The 15,991-nt window shown below is 53.3% G+C and overlaps 4 protein-coding genes across 4 annotated transcripts; 1 reads left to right on the top strand and 3 right to left on the bottom strand.

Moving 5' to 3' along the window:
• Window positions 1-4,440: 4,440 nt before the first annotated feature.
• On the top strand, window positions 4,441-5,798 carry J4E84_008219 (uncharacterized protein; the record flags this gene model as incomplete). Its single annotated transcript, XM_049390796.1, has 2 exons — window positions 4,441-4,592; window positions 4,637-5,798. 2 exons carry the CDS (start codon window positions 4,441-4,443, stop codon window positions 5,796-5,798), a joined length of 1,314 nt encoding a protein of 437 aa, XP_049241503.1.
• Window positions 5,799-6,334: 536 nt separating this feature from the next.
• Window positions 6,335-7,643, bottom strand: J4E84_008218 (uncharacterized protein; the record flags this gene model as incomplete). Its single annotated transcript, XM_049390795.1, has 2 exons — window positions 6,335-7,438; window positions 7,497-7,643. The coding sequence occupies 2 exons, from the start codon at window positions 7,641-7,643 to the stop codon at window positions 6,335-6,337; spliced, it is 1,251 nt and encodes a 416-aa protein (XP_049241502.1).
• Window positions 7,644-8,364: 721 nt separating this feature from the next.
• On the bottom strand, window positions 8,365-10,166 carry J4E84_008217 (uncharacterized protein; the record flags this gene model as incomplete). Its single annotated transcript, XM_049390794.1, has 3 exons — window positions 8,365-8,420; window positions 8,471-9,899; window positions 9,951-10,166. The coding sequence occupies 3 exons, from the start codon at window positions 10,164-10,166 to the stop codon at window positions 8,365-8,367; spliced, it is 1,701 nt and encodes a 566-aa protein (XP_049241501.1).
• Window positions 10,167-10,503: 337 nt separating this feature from the next.
• On the bottom strand, window positions 10,504-14,029 carry J4E84_008216 (uncharacterized protein; the record flags this gene model as incomplete). The annotated part of the gene is made up of 3 exons (XM_049390793.1): window positions 10,504-11,862; window positions 12,717-13,642; window positions 13,705-14,029. The coding sequence occupies 3 exons, from the start codon at window positions 14,027-14,029 to the stop codon at window positions 10,504-10,506; spliced, it is 2,610 nt and encodes an 869-aa protein (XP_049241500.1).
• Window positions 14,030-15,991: the final 1,962 nt, after the last annotated feature.

Raw genomic sequence — 15,991 nt, 5'->3', positions numbered from 1 at the left:
ATAGGTACTTACATCCTATGTATGTGTATTTGCACTTGTGGGTGGTCGGTTTAATATGGCTGCATTTGCAGTCAAGGAAATGGCGTTTTAATTAGGGAACGGTAGTTAGCAGTTCAAAAGTTTTGTCCACTCAATGTTTGAAGTGCTCTCAAGTCTCTTTCTTAGTAGTTTGAATTCACATTCGCTCATTAGCTGTATTGTATGCAAGGTTGGGATAATCCAACCAACAGCCACTCATTACAACTAGCTACAAAGCGCACATGCAAAATTATGCCAAGAAATTCCCGATTGCGAGAGGCAAGAGACGGAGTCATCCGCTCGATGACTTGCTCAAGTGGGGTTGAAAAAGGGTGGGATGACAGGTATGCCGAGTGGACGCCTCAAGGATTGGTCAGCATGTGTTCAAGCCTTCTCACAGTCTCGTAACCTCGCAAAGAGTCATGCCGAAGCTGAGTATCGACAAGCAATGCTAGTCATGTTTGCTTCAATACTTGGAAATAATGTCAAGGTCGCTTGTCGTCAGAGTGAAGTGCCTACCTCAAGGATACCCATTGGTCAAGAACCACGTTATTTCCGGACGAGATATTCTTTTCATCTACGCATATTTTATTGATTTTGAGCACCACAGAGCGAACTGCTTGACTTCTCCACTACTTCTTTAGCATCTCATGCTCCTTGCCCACTAGACAGTGTCTAGAACTGACTAATCTCATTCTTCTAGAGGTCCTCTGACTTCTTTTCCTCTATGATGGGCTGTAACCTAGCGCTAGCCCAAACATCTTCTGTTGACTCATCGTTCGTGTTGGGGTCCTTCATTTTCTTATTGTGTCCATGCATCATCACATTGTCAAGCCAAACTTCCATGTTCGTTTGCTTCTGAAATGGGCCATGAACCTTGGCGTTATCGTTTCACAAAGTATGTTGTAGGAGTGGAATACCGGCTGCTTGCTTCGTTGCAACGCCCGCGAACGCGTTCCGCTCTAGTGTAGACATTACCTAGTAGATGCTACGTAGATAGCCACGTTGATTTAACGACCAGAAAGCAAATCAATGCACGTAGAATCTAGTCGTATGAGTACCAATCTGGCATGAAATCTGCTCACCGCGCATAGTAAAGATGCTCCAGAATTGAGAATTTCAGGGCGCAATCATCCACGAGCGTGAATCTATCGTCTTCGTTATATGTTACTACCTCGAATTTAAGTTACAATTACCTAGGTATTCACATGGACTGCCGCTCACTACATACACGTGGCCGCGACGCGTGAGGCGGCAGTCGCCAGGTAGTGAGCGTGAATAAAAACATGCTGGCGACGAAGACTGCGATGCAACGATGTTGTACGTCTGCATGGCAGTGCATGGCAGAAGCTTTTGGACAAACACCGCCGTCTGTCAAGGGTCGCAGTTCATGGCTCGCTTACGTAATGGGGCCCGGCAATTGTCGGCTATGAATGCAGCCATGATCTCTCGTCTACTCCATCTCCGTCCTGTCTTTCCGATCATCTGTCCTATCTAGCTCGATGTATTGCCAGTCATCCTAGTGGTTCGGTGCGCTGACTTCCTCCTGCCTGGACCTCTACCACCTGCCCAAGTGCCCTCTACCTAGCACACTTTGTTCCCGTTTAGATCCTGGATGCATCAAGTCAATTCCAGAGATCTTCAGTCATTGTTCTGCATGGAGCCCACTAATTCCGACGCGGTTAGCTCTGTCGCCCTCCTATGGAAGATGCTAGACTTGCCACAGGAAGCTCTCGACTCGCTAGATCTGCCCTTCGATAGAGAATGCCTACCATCTTCATTCAGAGTTGATGTTCTCGCGCAGTCAACCGTTGCAGCGTCCGCGCTTGTTGCAGCCCTCTTTTGGTCTCATCGAAATGGATGTTCAATGCCCCGCGTTACAGTTCCGGCAGAGCATGCATGCGTTGAATTCAAATCCGAGCGACTCTATACTCTCAATGGAAAAGCCGCATCGCCCCCATGGGGAGTTATTGGTGGGTTTCATCAAGCAGCCGATGGATACGTCAGGATACACGATTCATTCTCAAATCATCGTCAGAACGCGCTTCGTATTCTAGGACTTCCACCTGACGCATCCAAGAAAGTTGTGGCACAAAAGGTGTCAAAGTGGAAAGCGGTAGAACTGGAAGCTGAGGCTTTTCGTTCCGGAGCTATGATTGCTGCGCTGCGTTCTTTTGATCAATGGGACGCTTTGCCTCAAGCCAAGGCTATTACAGACCACCCAGTTTTGATAACGAAACTTGCAACTTCCGAGCTGTGTATGCCATTAGAGCGAACCCCGAAGGTAATGGACAAATGCCTAGAAGGCATTCGGGTTGTCGAGATGAGCAGAGGTATGCAGCTGTACCGATAGCTTGTAAGGCGTACACTGACCTACCCCGGATCTATAGTTATAGCTGCGCCAGTCGCTGGGAAGACGTTAGCAGCACACGGGGCCGACGTTATCTGGATCACATCGCCGCATCTGTCAGTAGTATCCATTTACGAGCTAACCCTGGAAAGAAGGTGTACTAACCACACATACGTACATCCAGACCCGATCTTCCCGATCTCGATATAGATCTATCGCGAGGCAAGCGCACGGTGCAGTTAGATATATCGAAGGCCGAAGAGAGAGCTAAGCTACTGGATCTGCTCTCCACAGCTGACGTCTTTCTCCAAAGCTATCGCCCCGGGAGCCTAGCAGCAAAGGGTCTCTCTGCAGAAGTATTGACCAAGGCCAATCCAAGCCTGATCGTTGCAAGCCTCAGTGCATACGGTCCCGGGAATTCATGGTCGCTAAATCGCGGGTTCGACTCGCTTGTCCAGAGCTGTTGCGGTATCAATGTAGCGGAGGCTGAGCGCCATGGAGCCGGCGAACCGATGCGCGCACTACCTTGCCAAGCATTCGACCACGGTGCCGGCTATCTTCTAGCAACTGGTATCATGGCCGCTTTGTATAAGCGCGCTACTGCTGGAGGCGCCTATGAGGTTATCGTATCGTTGGCTGGTGTTATGAGGTTTATGCGGTCTTTGGGGCGCTACGATGGCAAAAGCGGGTTCGACCGCAAGGATTTCAAAAGCCTAGAGGATGTAAAGCGGTACCTAGAACTGCGGCAAACGCATTTCGGGGAGCTAGAAGCGGTAACCCACTCGGCTCGCATCGAGGGTCTGTCAGTGGGGTGGGATGTCATGCCGAAGCCTTTAGGGAGTGACACAGCACATTGGCTCTAATGACACCACTATCCTATAGTAACTCTTACAATGCTCTCCTCGTATCTAAGCATGTATACAACTTGAGAAAATTCACCGCCTAAACATGACACACGACTCAGTGTTGCTGAATTCCAACGCCGTGGTTCATGACAAGGCCTTACAATGAGGACCAAGGCTTCTGGGACATGGCCGCCATGTCGGCGGCCGAGAACAAACTACACAACCTCAAAGACGGTCCTCCATGGCTCTCTCTCGCTCAGGCCGTGTTCCAGACCCAGCACAAACGATGAGACGCGGGGAAATGCGGTGGCGGCTTCAAGTAGCAGATCTTCTTCACAAACCCTGGATATAAATACAAAGACGTCGACACGGGATACTGAGGATTACGCATCGTGCGATCTCTACCAACTCCGCAATGAAAACGTACGGAGCAAATCTGGTGTAGCTGATGAGCCGAACGTAAAGGGATTGGCTGGGCGGTGGTGCTTGGAGACCGGAGGAGCTACCATCCATGTATACCTGGCCGAGACAGCACCTGAGCTTGTTCAAACATGCAGGGTGGTACCGTTGGCTTCGCCGAGTGGCACAGGTTGTTTATAAGTATTGCAGCGAACTGGTGGCACGTGTACGGAGATAACGCAGTATATCTTGACGAGGAATTTGCGGAGGTGTAGCGCAGGTCTCAAGGTTTCACGTGGGCACAGAAAGGAAGAAGAGTAGCGATTGACGGAGTTATGGCGCGGATTGCAAAACCTACATTCAATACAATCGAGAAACCGACGGTAACATAACCGGAAGGGACGTGGATGTAGCCCTGGAGTGCTCGGATCTCTTCATGGGCTCCCGCTACCCCTCACGCAAGCCAGGGCGTGCATGCGCAAGAAGATCGTGTCAGCATTGGAGGAGCGCCTGATGAAAACCTCATCGCCTCCACCGCTGTGACTATGAGACCACATTCTGGTTATCTGCAACTCATACAGTCGGCAATGACAGCCGCATTAGATATCACAAGGCCAATGTCATTTCATGGAGTACATGTCCCAACTGCGTACTTGCAGTCGTTGTGGAGTCCACTGACGTCATCACCCGCGTACCTGCATTAGCCTTCGCCCCTCTCTGCCTCCTCCTTGTCGTCTGCTACTAGTTCTCATACTCGACGCCTTCTCAGCCTATTGCCCAATTGCCGGACACTGTCAGATATCACGAGACCATATCAGCACCAGAGCCATGGCTGAAGTTGCAGCAGGCGCGTACGTTGCGGCCGAAGTGGTAGAACACACGGCAGAAGCAGGTTACGCCGCGTACATCGTCTCGAAGCCCACGCTCCCCCTCAAAGTCACTTTCAAACGCATAGCCACAGCAACAGGTGACTCTTCGGCGTATGTACTCCACTGCTACTACATAGGGTCAAACTGACCTCCAGACGCTCTTTGGCGCGTTCCAATCACACAGTCACGGTGCTCGGCAACAAAGCTTATATCTTCGGCGGCGATACTGCGAACAACGTTCTTGCGAGCAACCATGTGCATGCCGTTACTCTTGAGCACTCCGGTAAACCGGAGATGGACTACAGCATCATTCCTGCTCTGTCAACATGCGAAGATGGCCACACGCCAGCGGAGAGATCGAATCACGCAGCCTGTGCTTTCCACGGCAACATCGCTATATACGGTGGCAGTGATAACGCTGGCGATCTTATCGACGAGCAATCGTCTGTATGGCTGTTCAGTCCTGACAGAAAGAGCTGGGATATTCTACAACCCTCCAAGGGAGATGTCGACACTGGAGACATTGGCCCGGGCCCGCGACGCAACGCGAAGCTGTTCGCGCATGACCAACACGTAGTGTTGTTCGGTGGTGTCGATGGCTCTGGGGACAATGCATCGGATTTGTGGCAATTCGACATCGCTGCGCGCTACTGGACGCAACTTCCAACAGCGCCAGTCGCGACATCCAACGCCGCCTTGGCGAATGGTCAGTTATGGCTGATATCTGGATCCGATCCAATGAGTAGCCAGCTCCATCATATCAGCGTCTCGTCTTCCAGTGAAGAGAGGAAATGGGAGTCCTTCACGTTTCCTACCAATCCACTAGCGCCTGGCCCCCGTGCGCGACATGACGGCGCCTTGATACCGGTGACTACTGGGTGGGGCCGTAACTACCTCGTCTATCTCCTAGGCGCACGGAGCGACTCTTCTGCTGATGCATCCAACACGAAGCCAGAAGATCCAAAGCACGCAGGCGAAGTCACCCAATTCAGCGACACCTGGGTTCTCCAGATCCCTGCAAGCGATTTGGAGGCGAAGCCATCAATGACGCTCAAGAACGCCATCAACCCTGCAAAGATCAAAGATGCGATCCGATCTGCGCTGGGGGCTGATACTGGTCACTTGTCGTGGGCGGAGGCGGTAGTACAGACGCCTTCGGAGAAACAACTGGAAGAGGAAGATGGCAAACTGCATCCCGGCCCAAGGGCTCTGTTTGGATCGGACGTCATGGAGAAGGGCAGCAGCATAGTCTTCTGGGGTGGTGTAGATGCGAAAGGGGAGAGAGTCGGTGATGGATGGGTCGCGAGTTTCGAGTAACCGAAGGGTGCGTCACGACATTTATGGTGTCTATGCATGCAGGATGTGCTAGCACTTTGAGGTCACCTTCACTTCTATAGTGTAGAGATCTATTTGGCGACGAATATCCCACAGTGATAAGAGCAGAGACGAGAATAGCATCATATGCTCAATCGAGCAACGATACCTAGCCCTTTATGCGAATGGACTAGTACTTCAGGTCTTCCGATAGGCTGTCGAGAACGTCACCGTGTCGAGATCCTCTAGCCTGGTGTCCGAGTAATGGGGCACGTGGGGAGCTTACAGCCTTGGAATGCCTCGGTGGCAGACAGGAGTTCGGTTTCATGGAAGCTACGTCTCACAACGTCTGTCATGGAAACATGTGGTGTTGCTGTTCTCTGTGGCCAAGAAACGAGAGTGCAAGTGGGGGCCAGCCACGTGAAAGAATGCAGCATGTGAGTTTCAACAAAAGTGCGTTCAGTTCATTACATCAAAGAATAGTGAATGCGAGGGCAGTCACAGGCGGGTAACGCGGCTTTATTCTATATACACAAACCCTAATCCCTCTGATAAATACCTGCTATCCAACAAGCTCTCAACAGCGCTAGACCCCATGCCATGCCAATACTATCCCATACAACATTTAGCTTACTACCCATGACCTCCTTCCACCCGATGGCCACCTCAATCATGGCAATGTCAGCGCTCTCGGCCAGCATCAGCATCTCGACGTCGAAGATCCAGCCTTCCGAGTGCATGTAGGGGACAATATAGGGAAGTGCTGGTCGTGAAAACAACTTGAAGCCGCACTGCGTGTCCTTGATGCGTGCGGTGGCCGGAGGCGTCATGATGCGAAGGAGGATGTGGAACGAGTGCATCAAGAAGTTGCGGAGTTTGGAGCGCTGAACAACGGCTTCGCTGCCGACGAGATGAGCTCGGGAGCCGATGGCAACACCGCGCCCATGCTTGTCCTCGATGCTCTGGCAGCCTTCAACGAGAGCCGCTAGGTCCGAGAACCGACTCGCGCCATCCGCGTCGGCGAAGACAATGTACTGGCCTCGAACATGTCGCATGCCGTGCGTGACTGCGCCGCCTTTGCCTCTGTTCTCTTCGAGCGTGACGACGCGAATACTGCCGTGTGGGATGTGTGTTGAGTGCGCGGCCTTGGCGTCGCCGTTCTTCGACCACGGCCCTGGCTTCGACTTGGGGTGTTGGGCGAGTTGGTGCTCCTTTGCAAACTCCAGCGCTTTGTCGACGGTGCCGTCAGTGCTTCCATCGCTAACAACGAGTATCTCCCATCCTCTCTGGCTCTTTTCACCCTTGCCGCCAGCATGCGCATCACCGTATTGGCTCTCCAGGTAGTCGACAGCCTCCTCCAACATGCCTTCCAGCCGCTCCTCCTCGTTGTATGCGGGGACCACGACGCTCATGAAGAGCTCCGGTTCTTCGATGGGCATTTGTGGCGGTATGACGACTTTGCTTCCCGGCTCCTTCGCAGCTTGTTTCTTGGCGGCTTCCTTCTCTGCTGCCCATTTGTCCAGCCAGCACGGAAGTTCTTTTGGGTCGCTTCGTGCACCGTCGGGTAGTATCGTCGTGTATTGTTTCTCGGAACGCCGTGGCAGTCGTGGAGTGGGCGCGAGGAGGTTCAATGCTATATAAAGCTGTCACTCATGGTCATTAGTCGCATGCACGTTGTCATGTAGGCGCATGTGTCCGTACCCAAAAGCCCATTGCGCATAGCAGAAAGCCCAAGCCTACGAGAAGCACCCATGTTGGGGGCATTTCAATAGCATGCTTCGGGTGCGACTCGAAACCGTAGCCTGCGCCCAATCTCTGGGTATCGAAAGCGCGGTTCTCTTTTGACATGGCGGTTGCGGGGCCCTGACGAGGGCTTGTCCAGTGATGGTGCTACCGGAATGCTGTTGACATTGAGTCGGGATCGCGACCGCTGAGACCGTAACTGGCGGCGGATTGAAAGGTGTGCAATACAAAAAGGGAGACGCTGTAGTGGTCGCGCGATGGCCAATTGGCACGGGAAGATGCAACGTGGAAGCTGACGTACCTGACGGCCCGAGGTTCGTTAGTCAGCCTCGTTCTGCTGCGGCGCCCACCACCACAGCTTCTCCGCGTTGTCTTGTACTCCCTAGGCAGCTACTGCAGATATTTCACGCAAACAACACCTAGATTTGTTGCCTCCAATTTCGCAAAGTCGTGTTGGCTGTTCCCTGGGCCGATGAGCTCAGAAGATGGCTCCCATCAGCGCTGAGTTTGGCAGAGTGGCACACACTGAAGTCTCGACGTACCCTTTCATACGGCGGCACCAGCAACGCACATGTTGGTCGATAACAAGCCGTGGGCAAAGGTCTCACGATGCGAGGTGCAATATGCGCTAGAACAAGTGTTCAACGTTACGTTAACATAAAGTATACAGATATGCAGCCTAACGACAACCCGGCGGTTTCAAAATGCCAATCCAAACACCATCGCTGTCTGTACATATGCGTGCGCGAAAAATGGATATTGCTGTCCAGAAAATCTAAGGATCCGAAAGAAGTGCGACTGAAGCGCCAGCATGAAGAGAAGCAAGCTATGCTTCTTGTTCATCTGATCGTGTAACGCGTTTGTCATCTCCGTCTGTATATACTGTAACGTGTCAGAATCAGCCTGGTATGTAGGTGTGGTTGAGCACTCACCATGTGGACGAATGAACCAACTGCACAGGAACGCAGTCCCGAAAGTCGCTGCAAGACATACGAAAACGGTTTGTCTGTACGCGCCGACAGTGGCACTGTAGATACCGTTGAAGATGGTGGGCCCCATGACACGTGCAACAGCATGAAGTAAGCCCGTGGCACCTAACAGTTGACCGACCTGATCTTGCGGCACATGTTTGGTCAATGCAGCGCCAAGAGTGGGCGAACCGATACCGCCAATGGCAGCAATAGCGCCAGAGAGTGCGAAGAGCTCGCCTTTGCGGACAAGGGCATATCCGAGGAAGCCAGCCATGTCGAAGAAGATGGCTGCACGGATAATGGAAAGGTCGAATAGGTCAGAACCTGAACTGCGCATGCGGGCAGCCCCATTCTTCCCGCGGAAGATGCGGGTCAGAATCGGCAGAATGACTAGAAGAGCAAAAACACGCGAGCTGTTCACGATAGTGGTGAAGCGGCCGCTTTCTAGCTCATGCCAATCAAATTGGCGGCGCGTGTAGACGAGGACAACGCTCATGGCACCCATTGCGACACCAAACATGATGGTATCGGTAGCGGCCAACAGAAGCAGGTTCCAGCGCAAAGCCGACGAGGTGCCAGGTCCAGTCGGCCAGAGAATCTTCAGCGGGCCAAACAGGTTGATAGAGCGTAGCTGGTTGATGAAGTCGCCGGCGGGACCCTGTCGTTCCACTTCCTCTCTGCGCTTCTCACGTGCGGCTTCCTGGCGTGCTTTGCTGAGCGATTCGGGGACAAGGAAGGCAAGGAATGCAATGAAGATCAAGTGGGCACCAAGGGCCATGTAGAAGATGAGCAAAACGGCTTCGGTCTTGCCAACGTACTTCTGGCGCGCATTGATGATGTAGCCTGCCAGCGCGGGTCCGATGGCGATGCCGCCAAACAAGCAAGCGTGGAAGTAGGAAAAGGCGACGTTCCGCTTCTGTGGTGCAACGCAGTCGGAGGCATATGAGTGGGCGCATGCCATGCCGACGATGAAGGATCCCGATACGCCCTCCAAGCAGTAGCCAACGAGTATCCAGTTGACGTGCACCGTGTCGGGGAATTTGGCGGCCAGGATTGTGAGGACCTCGCCAAAGAGGGCGCCGCAGGTGTTGGCTATCATGAACTTCTTGCGCCCGTACCGATCCGAGAGGGCGCCAATCTTTGGGCTGATGATGGCGGAGAGTATGCCGGAGCACAAGCTGGCGTACAGGAGGAAGAGGGAGGAGCGCGAGGACACGGCGTCGTTCTGGCATCGGTCCTGGCCCGGGTCCATGGGAGAGGATATGGGGTCGGTCTCTAGGGTCGCGTAGTACTCCTCGCAGACGAGGTCCATGATCAGGTTGATCTTGGGCACGATGATGCCGCCAAACGCGATGGTGAAGAGCAGGAAGGGAGGCAGGAGCCAGAATATCTGCTGCCGTCAGTCGATGCGCCCTCGACGCGAGGGGCTGCGGGGGCGTACCGAAGGGCGCTTCCACCAGGGAAGGCCGCGAAAGTCGGCATCGCCAGCCCATTGCTCGTGTCCGCTGGCAGCCGGCGAGGCACCCAGCAGCGGCGCGTCCTCGTCGTCGCTGTCGGGGCCCGGTGTCTTGGGCGTCTTGGAGCCATGGGCGCGCGCCCTCAGCTGCTGCTCGATGTCGGTGTCCTCGACGAAGGCGGCGTCGGTGTTGGAGGCCATGGCGAGGGCTGTGTGTGGTTGAGCTGGCGTCGTCGTGGGCGTCGAGATCCGGGGTTGCGTAGCGTCGTGTCTGGGCTAGGGGGCCGCGCGCATGGCTACAAGTCGACGGCCAGGCTAACGAGCGCGACTGTAATCATCTTCGGCGTCGGGTGCAAGCGCGGACGGCAGCTTACCAACAACAGAGTGCTCGCGTCATGACGTTGCGATAGTGAATTATCACATCCCACGCATCGGCCTCTCGGGTGCACTGAGCCTCCGCCGCAGCTAGCGCTTCCCTTTCGTTGGCCACAGCCGGACACTTGTTGCGTCTTGCATCATCTGTGCAGCACGGTAGCTTTCATTTCTCGCTTGATTTATCCCGCCACATCTCAATGACGCCCTGCAAGTCCTGCAGCCTCGTTGGTCGAACAAGGTAGTTATCTACACCCGAAGCATACGCAGCATTGCGGTCTTTTTCGCTCACCAGCCCGGTGAGTGCGCATATGTACGTCCTCTTACACCCTGACCGCGCTTCCGTCTTCCGTATCTCCCTCGCAACCTCGAAGCCCGAGACCTCGGGCATAGAGAGGTCGAGGAAAATGAGATCGAAAGGTTGCGGACCCGTGTCGTCGCTGGACCCGTTGGCGTTCTTGAAGGCATCGATGGCCTCTTGGCCACCGCCGACAGGTGTTGCACCTGCCTTGCTACACTTTTTTGCATACATGGCAAGTACCTTGAGGTTTACAGCGTTATCGTCTACCAGCAGCAGCCTAGGCTCTGCCACAGCTGCCTCTGGTGATGTACAGACTGCCGCCTCTTTTGCTTGCTCAGTATGCGCTTGTACGTCTCGGTGGTCGGGTTGGGCTCCATTAGACCTTGCTGCCATGTTCATCTCTGGAGTGACCGCTGGGCTGGCGGCTGGCATTGCCAGTGGCTGCCCACCGCTTTCCTCGCCGTCTAATTGGGGGCTCCTCTCGAGTTCTAACCGGGACAGCAATGCTGTTGGCGCAGCACGACATTCGTCGGTTGCGTCTCCGCGTAATTGGCTGCGGCTCCCTTCTACTGGCTGTTGCTGATCATAGATTTTCGCGACTGATTCCTGGTCGGAGTTGTGGCGAAGCTCAGAGGGGGGGACTTGGCTAGGATACAAGTGCGCCAGCGCATCCTGGATTTTTGAACTAGTCACCGCACCCGCAATTGTCGCGACACCCTTCAAAGGCGTTGAGTACTGACTGGGAGCGGTCTGTACATCAGGGCAGAGACGGATGCGCTCGTAGTCGTCAGATGCGCCACCGCAAGCCCGCAGTGCACTGTCTTCGTCCTCCTCCAAAACAACAAGCAAGCGCCACGGCGAGGCTCTGCTTGCACTTTCCCAAGGAATGACCCGAATGTGGAACCACCGGCTTAGACTCTTCGCAAGGGAGCCCAACAATAAATCAGTACAGCGCTGGTCTCGTAAAGAGTCTCCTGATCTCCAGCGCGTCGGTGTAAAGAGGCTCATGTCAAGCTGGTGTAGCTCAGCAGTACCAGCCTGCAAATTTGAGCTCTCTGATGCCTCTTCTGGAGCCTCATAAAGTGCCTGACTCGATGGGAGTGTGACAGTGAATGTAGAGCCTTCTTTCTTGTTTGACTCAATCTGCACATCACCACTCAGCATAGTGACTGTTTGCTTGACAATGGAAAGTCCAAGGCCAGTACCTTCTGCGATGGGATCCTCCTGAGAAAATGGGTCAAAGATTGAATGGCGGATGAAGTCGGAAGAGATGCCTTTACCGCCGTCTGTACAAGATATTTTGGTAGTACCGTCCGTGACATTCAGTGAAACTCGAATGCAGTTTGTCGGTTCCCCAAACTTCAAGGCATTATTCTCTCTTACGTCAGTACGGCTCATGCATGCGCTTTTTGTATCTGTACAACTTACTATAAGATTTGTCAAGATCGCTCGAAAGCTAGCGACGGCTACCAGACGGCATGACCGATTGGCATTCGTGTCGAAAGTTATGATGGGATGATAGACAAGGCCTTTTTTCCATGAGCTCTGACCGGACTTGGACCATCTCCACCAGTTTACTTACTGTGCATCGAAGAATCAGGCTGGACAGCCTTTTTGACGCGATACCTGTGAACTTCACTGTGAATGATGTCCTCACAAGTATCCATCAGCTTTACGGTATCCTTGTCTTGCGAGGAAGCTGCCGAATGATGGGGTGCAAGACTTGACGAAAGGAGAAGCCCATCGTTCGATGAGTCTGATCTTGGTAGAGGTGCACTTTGCGACCCGGAACTGATGTTGCTGAAATATAGAACGCGCTCAATAGTATCGAGCAATGACAAGCCGCTGTATCTTGCCGTCTCCAGCAGGTCGCGTTGGTGTGCGTTGTGTGGTGTGTCCGCTAAAAGCTCAAGGCTTGATAGTATGCCATGAAGAGGTGTCCGCATTTCATGTGAGATCGATCCGAGAAAGTCTGATTTAATCTTGTCTATAGCTTGAGCTTCGAGACGCCGCACTTGCGTCATTATCGTGGTGCAGAATGCTGAAATGGAAGCAAGATCCGTCGAGCCGAGATAGACTCTTGACTGATTCTCGGCGAACCCGAGGACCGCACCGATATTACGTTCGTGAAACGCATCCCACAGTGGCATCAAGACAATCTGCTCAGCCCGCAGGAAGGTTTTCGAAAGCTCCTTGAGTATGAGGGTATCTTCAACTAAAGCGACGTCGTCTGCGCTCGTAGCAACAACGATGTCGCTAGTGTCATTGAGTAATTGGAACACAGCCCCATGTGGAAATAATTCAAGCAATCTGCTTGTCAGACTGTGGCTTAGTTCTTGAGGCCTGTGCGCTTTTGGTCCGAGATGCTCGGCTAGCACGTTGGAGCCGTTCCAGATGGGGTTCTTGTTGCTTGAGGAGCCCAACTCTTGGATACGAACTCCGTCAAATTCGAAAGTATCGTAGAGCAATGTAGCTGAAAGATGGTACAGCTGCAGAGCTGCAGCGGGATAGAGGTTTGACACCAGAACTTCATGTTCAGTATGGCCGCCTGATGAAAGATTCTTGTGAGCAGGCTGAGCCGCCAGTCCTGCGCTCGTACCCATCTTGAGTAGAGAAGCCACACCTTGGTTGAACTTGAGCACACGCTTACCCTCCAGTGCTTCTACTGCTTGTTCCAGATGACGAATAATGTGTGACGCTGTCTCAAACAAGTACGAACGGTGGGCGTCCGAGAGCCCACCCTGCGACGGCGTTGAGCTGAACGTGAAGACAGTGCCAATGTTTGGTCCTCCATAGGGGTTCAAAGGAACACCAGCATAATGTCTGAACTTGGCAATATCACCCTGAACAAATGGGAGATGTTTGGTTCTCTCCAATTCAGCCATATCAAGCTCTTCGTAGAGTGCCATGCTCCCGCCTGGCTCATTCTGCCGCGTGATGGTACGCTCGCACAGACCACCGTGATGAGTTACCGACTCGCATCCGTACCATCGCGTTGAGTCTTCTGTGCCAATTAGACACTGCTAGAATACGACGTATGTCCGCCATGCTGTTGATTCCACTCACCCAAGGTGACCTTGGCTTCATCTGCGTTGGCCCGACTGGCCCCCGAGATGAAGTATTGCGTGTGGTCGTCTAGCAAGCTGACCATGGCCAGATCAGCGCCCGTTTGATGGATGACGCAACGGAGCAACGCAGCAAGCGCGCCGTCTGGTTCATTCTTGACGTATCTGCCGTGTGGCTCCAATGGCCTGCTCGTGAGGCCAGCGTCCGAACCACGCACGTATTTAACGACAGATGGCAGCACCTGGCAGAAGCGTCGGACTTCCCATACTCGCGCGCGATCGCCGATAGTCGCTCGTTGCTGCTCGGTGAGTTCTGATAATGACATGGCTTGCGATGGCTTTTGTGGTTGTCGATGGTGCCCTCCACGCTGGTCGCACCGCCCACGGAGAACCCTGCAGACCGGCGGGGAAGTACCTAGGTACTTTGGCGCCTCGCCGGATACCTGTGCGGCCGCGATGTCGTCTCACAGGCTCCGAGTGTCAATATGGTGTACAGGATATATGTTGGTTTCCATCTGCCTCATCCAAGAATATATGCGCCATGTGCAGGCGCCTTTGTAATGTCCAAAGCTCTGTTCCGTGGAGTTTTCAACCCCGAACTTGAAAGTTCGCCTCCTGGGGTCCATTTGTCGCACGCCGATGATGTCATTGGAATCGCACCACCGTTTCCGCGGCATTGCTGCGCTGTGCGACTCTCCACGAACCAATATCACGCCATGTGCTCGAGTTTCCAGGCTGTACACCAATACTTCCGTTCCAACATTCCTCTTATATGCATCTCCTAATTCACTGATAAGTTTTGGCCTTCGGCTAGTGAGTTCTTGGACCTAGGTACTTTCTGCCAAAGACCCTGCAAGACTCCAATCGCAACCAACGTTGCAAGCGACAAGAGACCAGAGATGGAATTTGGCGATGCGTGACCGACCTCAAGACAACTGTGATGCTCTGGTAGCATCGTTCGCAGCAAGAGGTCCTGCATATGCAGGAACTCAGGCGACGTGGAGCTTACTTCCTGTAAAACCATCGCGTGTCAACTTCGTCAGAAGCCATAGGGGGCCTACTGTTCTCTGAGGGTTATAGCACAGAAGTCTTAACCCCGAGGTCGTCTGAGAAAGCTTCCAAGGTTAGCTCCAGTTTCACGTTGAAGTGTCTGAACTTTAGGCCTGTTCCGGCCCCTTTCTCAGATACCTAAGCGCCTTCCGGTGAACACCACCTGCCTGGTAAGTCCCTTCCTGCGCATGGAGGCGTCGAAATAAGGACTGTAGTGTCGTCCGTCGTTATCACTCACCTTTAACACTGCATACCAGTCTGATCTCAGCCTTCAGCCCGGTAAGCATCAGTCAGATGTCACTCGGTTGGGCATTGTTGCCTGCAACTGATCGGTGATCTTTCCGGCAAACAGTGGGCCTGATATGTTCTTCAGCCGTCTGTAGCCATGCTCGCGCCGCCTTTTATATGCTTCTTTCTGCGTTTCGGGGTTTGCTCCGAAAGACCGTGCGTAACCGAAGGCAACACTGACTTGCTTCATCCCGGTCAAAGTCAGCGGGTGAAATATCTCGGCAGCTCAGATCCATCTTAGATGACGACATGAAGGTCATCCATAGTTCATGCGGGATGAGGGTCTTATCACAAGGCGACCTCGGGACATATGTGATGATGACCTGGCTTGCCTCAATGCGAACCACTGCTTCTGCATAGTGAGGCGAGTTCTGAGTTGAGGTTATGGCTTGGCTACCTAGATAGGTGCGCACTTTACAGACACCGAAGTCCTTCAGCCTTGCCATGTATACACCACTCGTTCTAGCCCCCAACGCTAGTGCTTACAACTTGTGTCGAAGACCTCTGGTTTCGCCATCGCTACGACGTCGCCTTCTCGTTTTAATTTAGTCCATGGGTATTTCCTGGTAAATCAGTCAGAAGCAACCTTCAGAGGTTGGAGATCCAGGTGATATTGCAGGTTGGGGCTGCCTAGGTGTGCACTACCGTGGGGTCCGTCATCAGACTGTATCCGGAGAGCTAATATAGACCAGAGGAACTGCGACGTCTTATCAACATCTTTATACACGATGTTGCCCCAAAGTCGATTCCAAGCGGCCCACTCCCTCGCGCCTCGGGTTCATTGATCAGCGATGCGCTATTCTATCCATCAAGAAGTCCGCGCCTGAGGTCGTGCGAGGTTGCGTGTGATCAAACCAAGCTTACTTTGTGACTGTACCATCTTTCGATTACCTGCTTCTTGAATCAAGGTAGGGTACGGCATACTGCACCTCGCGGACTAGCATCGGGTG

This window comes from Alternaria hordeiaustralica, assembly GCF_023758085.1.
Source record: "Alternaria hordeiaustralica strain BMP 2776 chromosome Unknown scaffold_20, whole genome shotgun sequence".
Taxonomy (NCBI): domain Eukaryota; kingdom Fungi; phylum Ascomycota; class Dothideomycetes; order Pleosporales; family Pleosporaceae; genus Alternaria; species Alternaria hordeiaustralica.
Note: the sequence above shows the minus strand (reverse complement) of the source record. Positions and strands in the feature narration are given on the sequence as shown.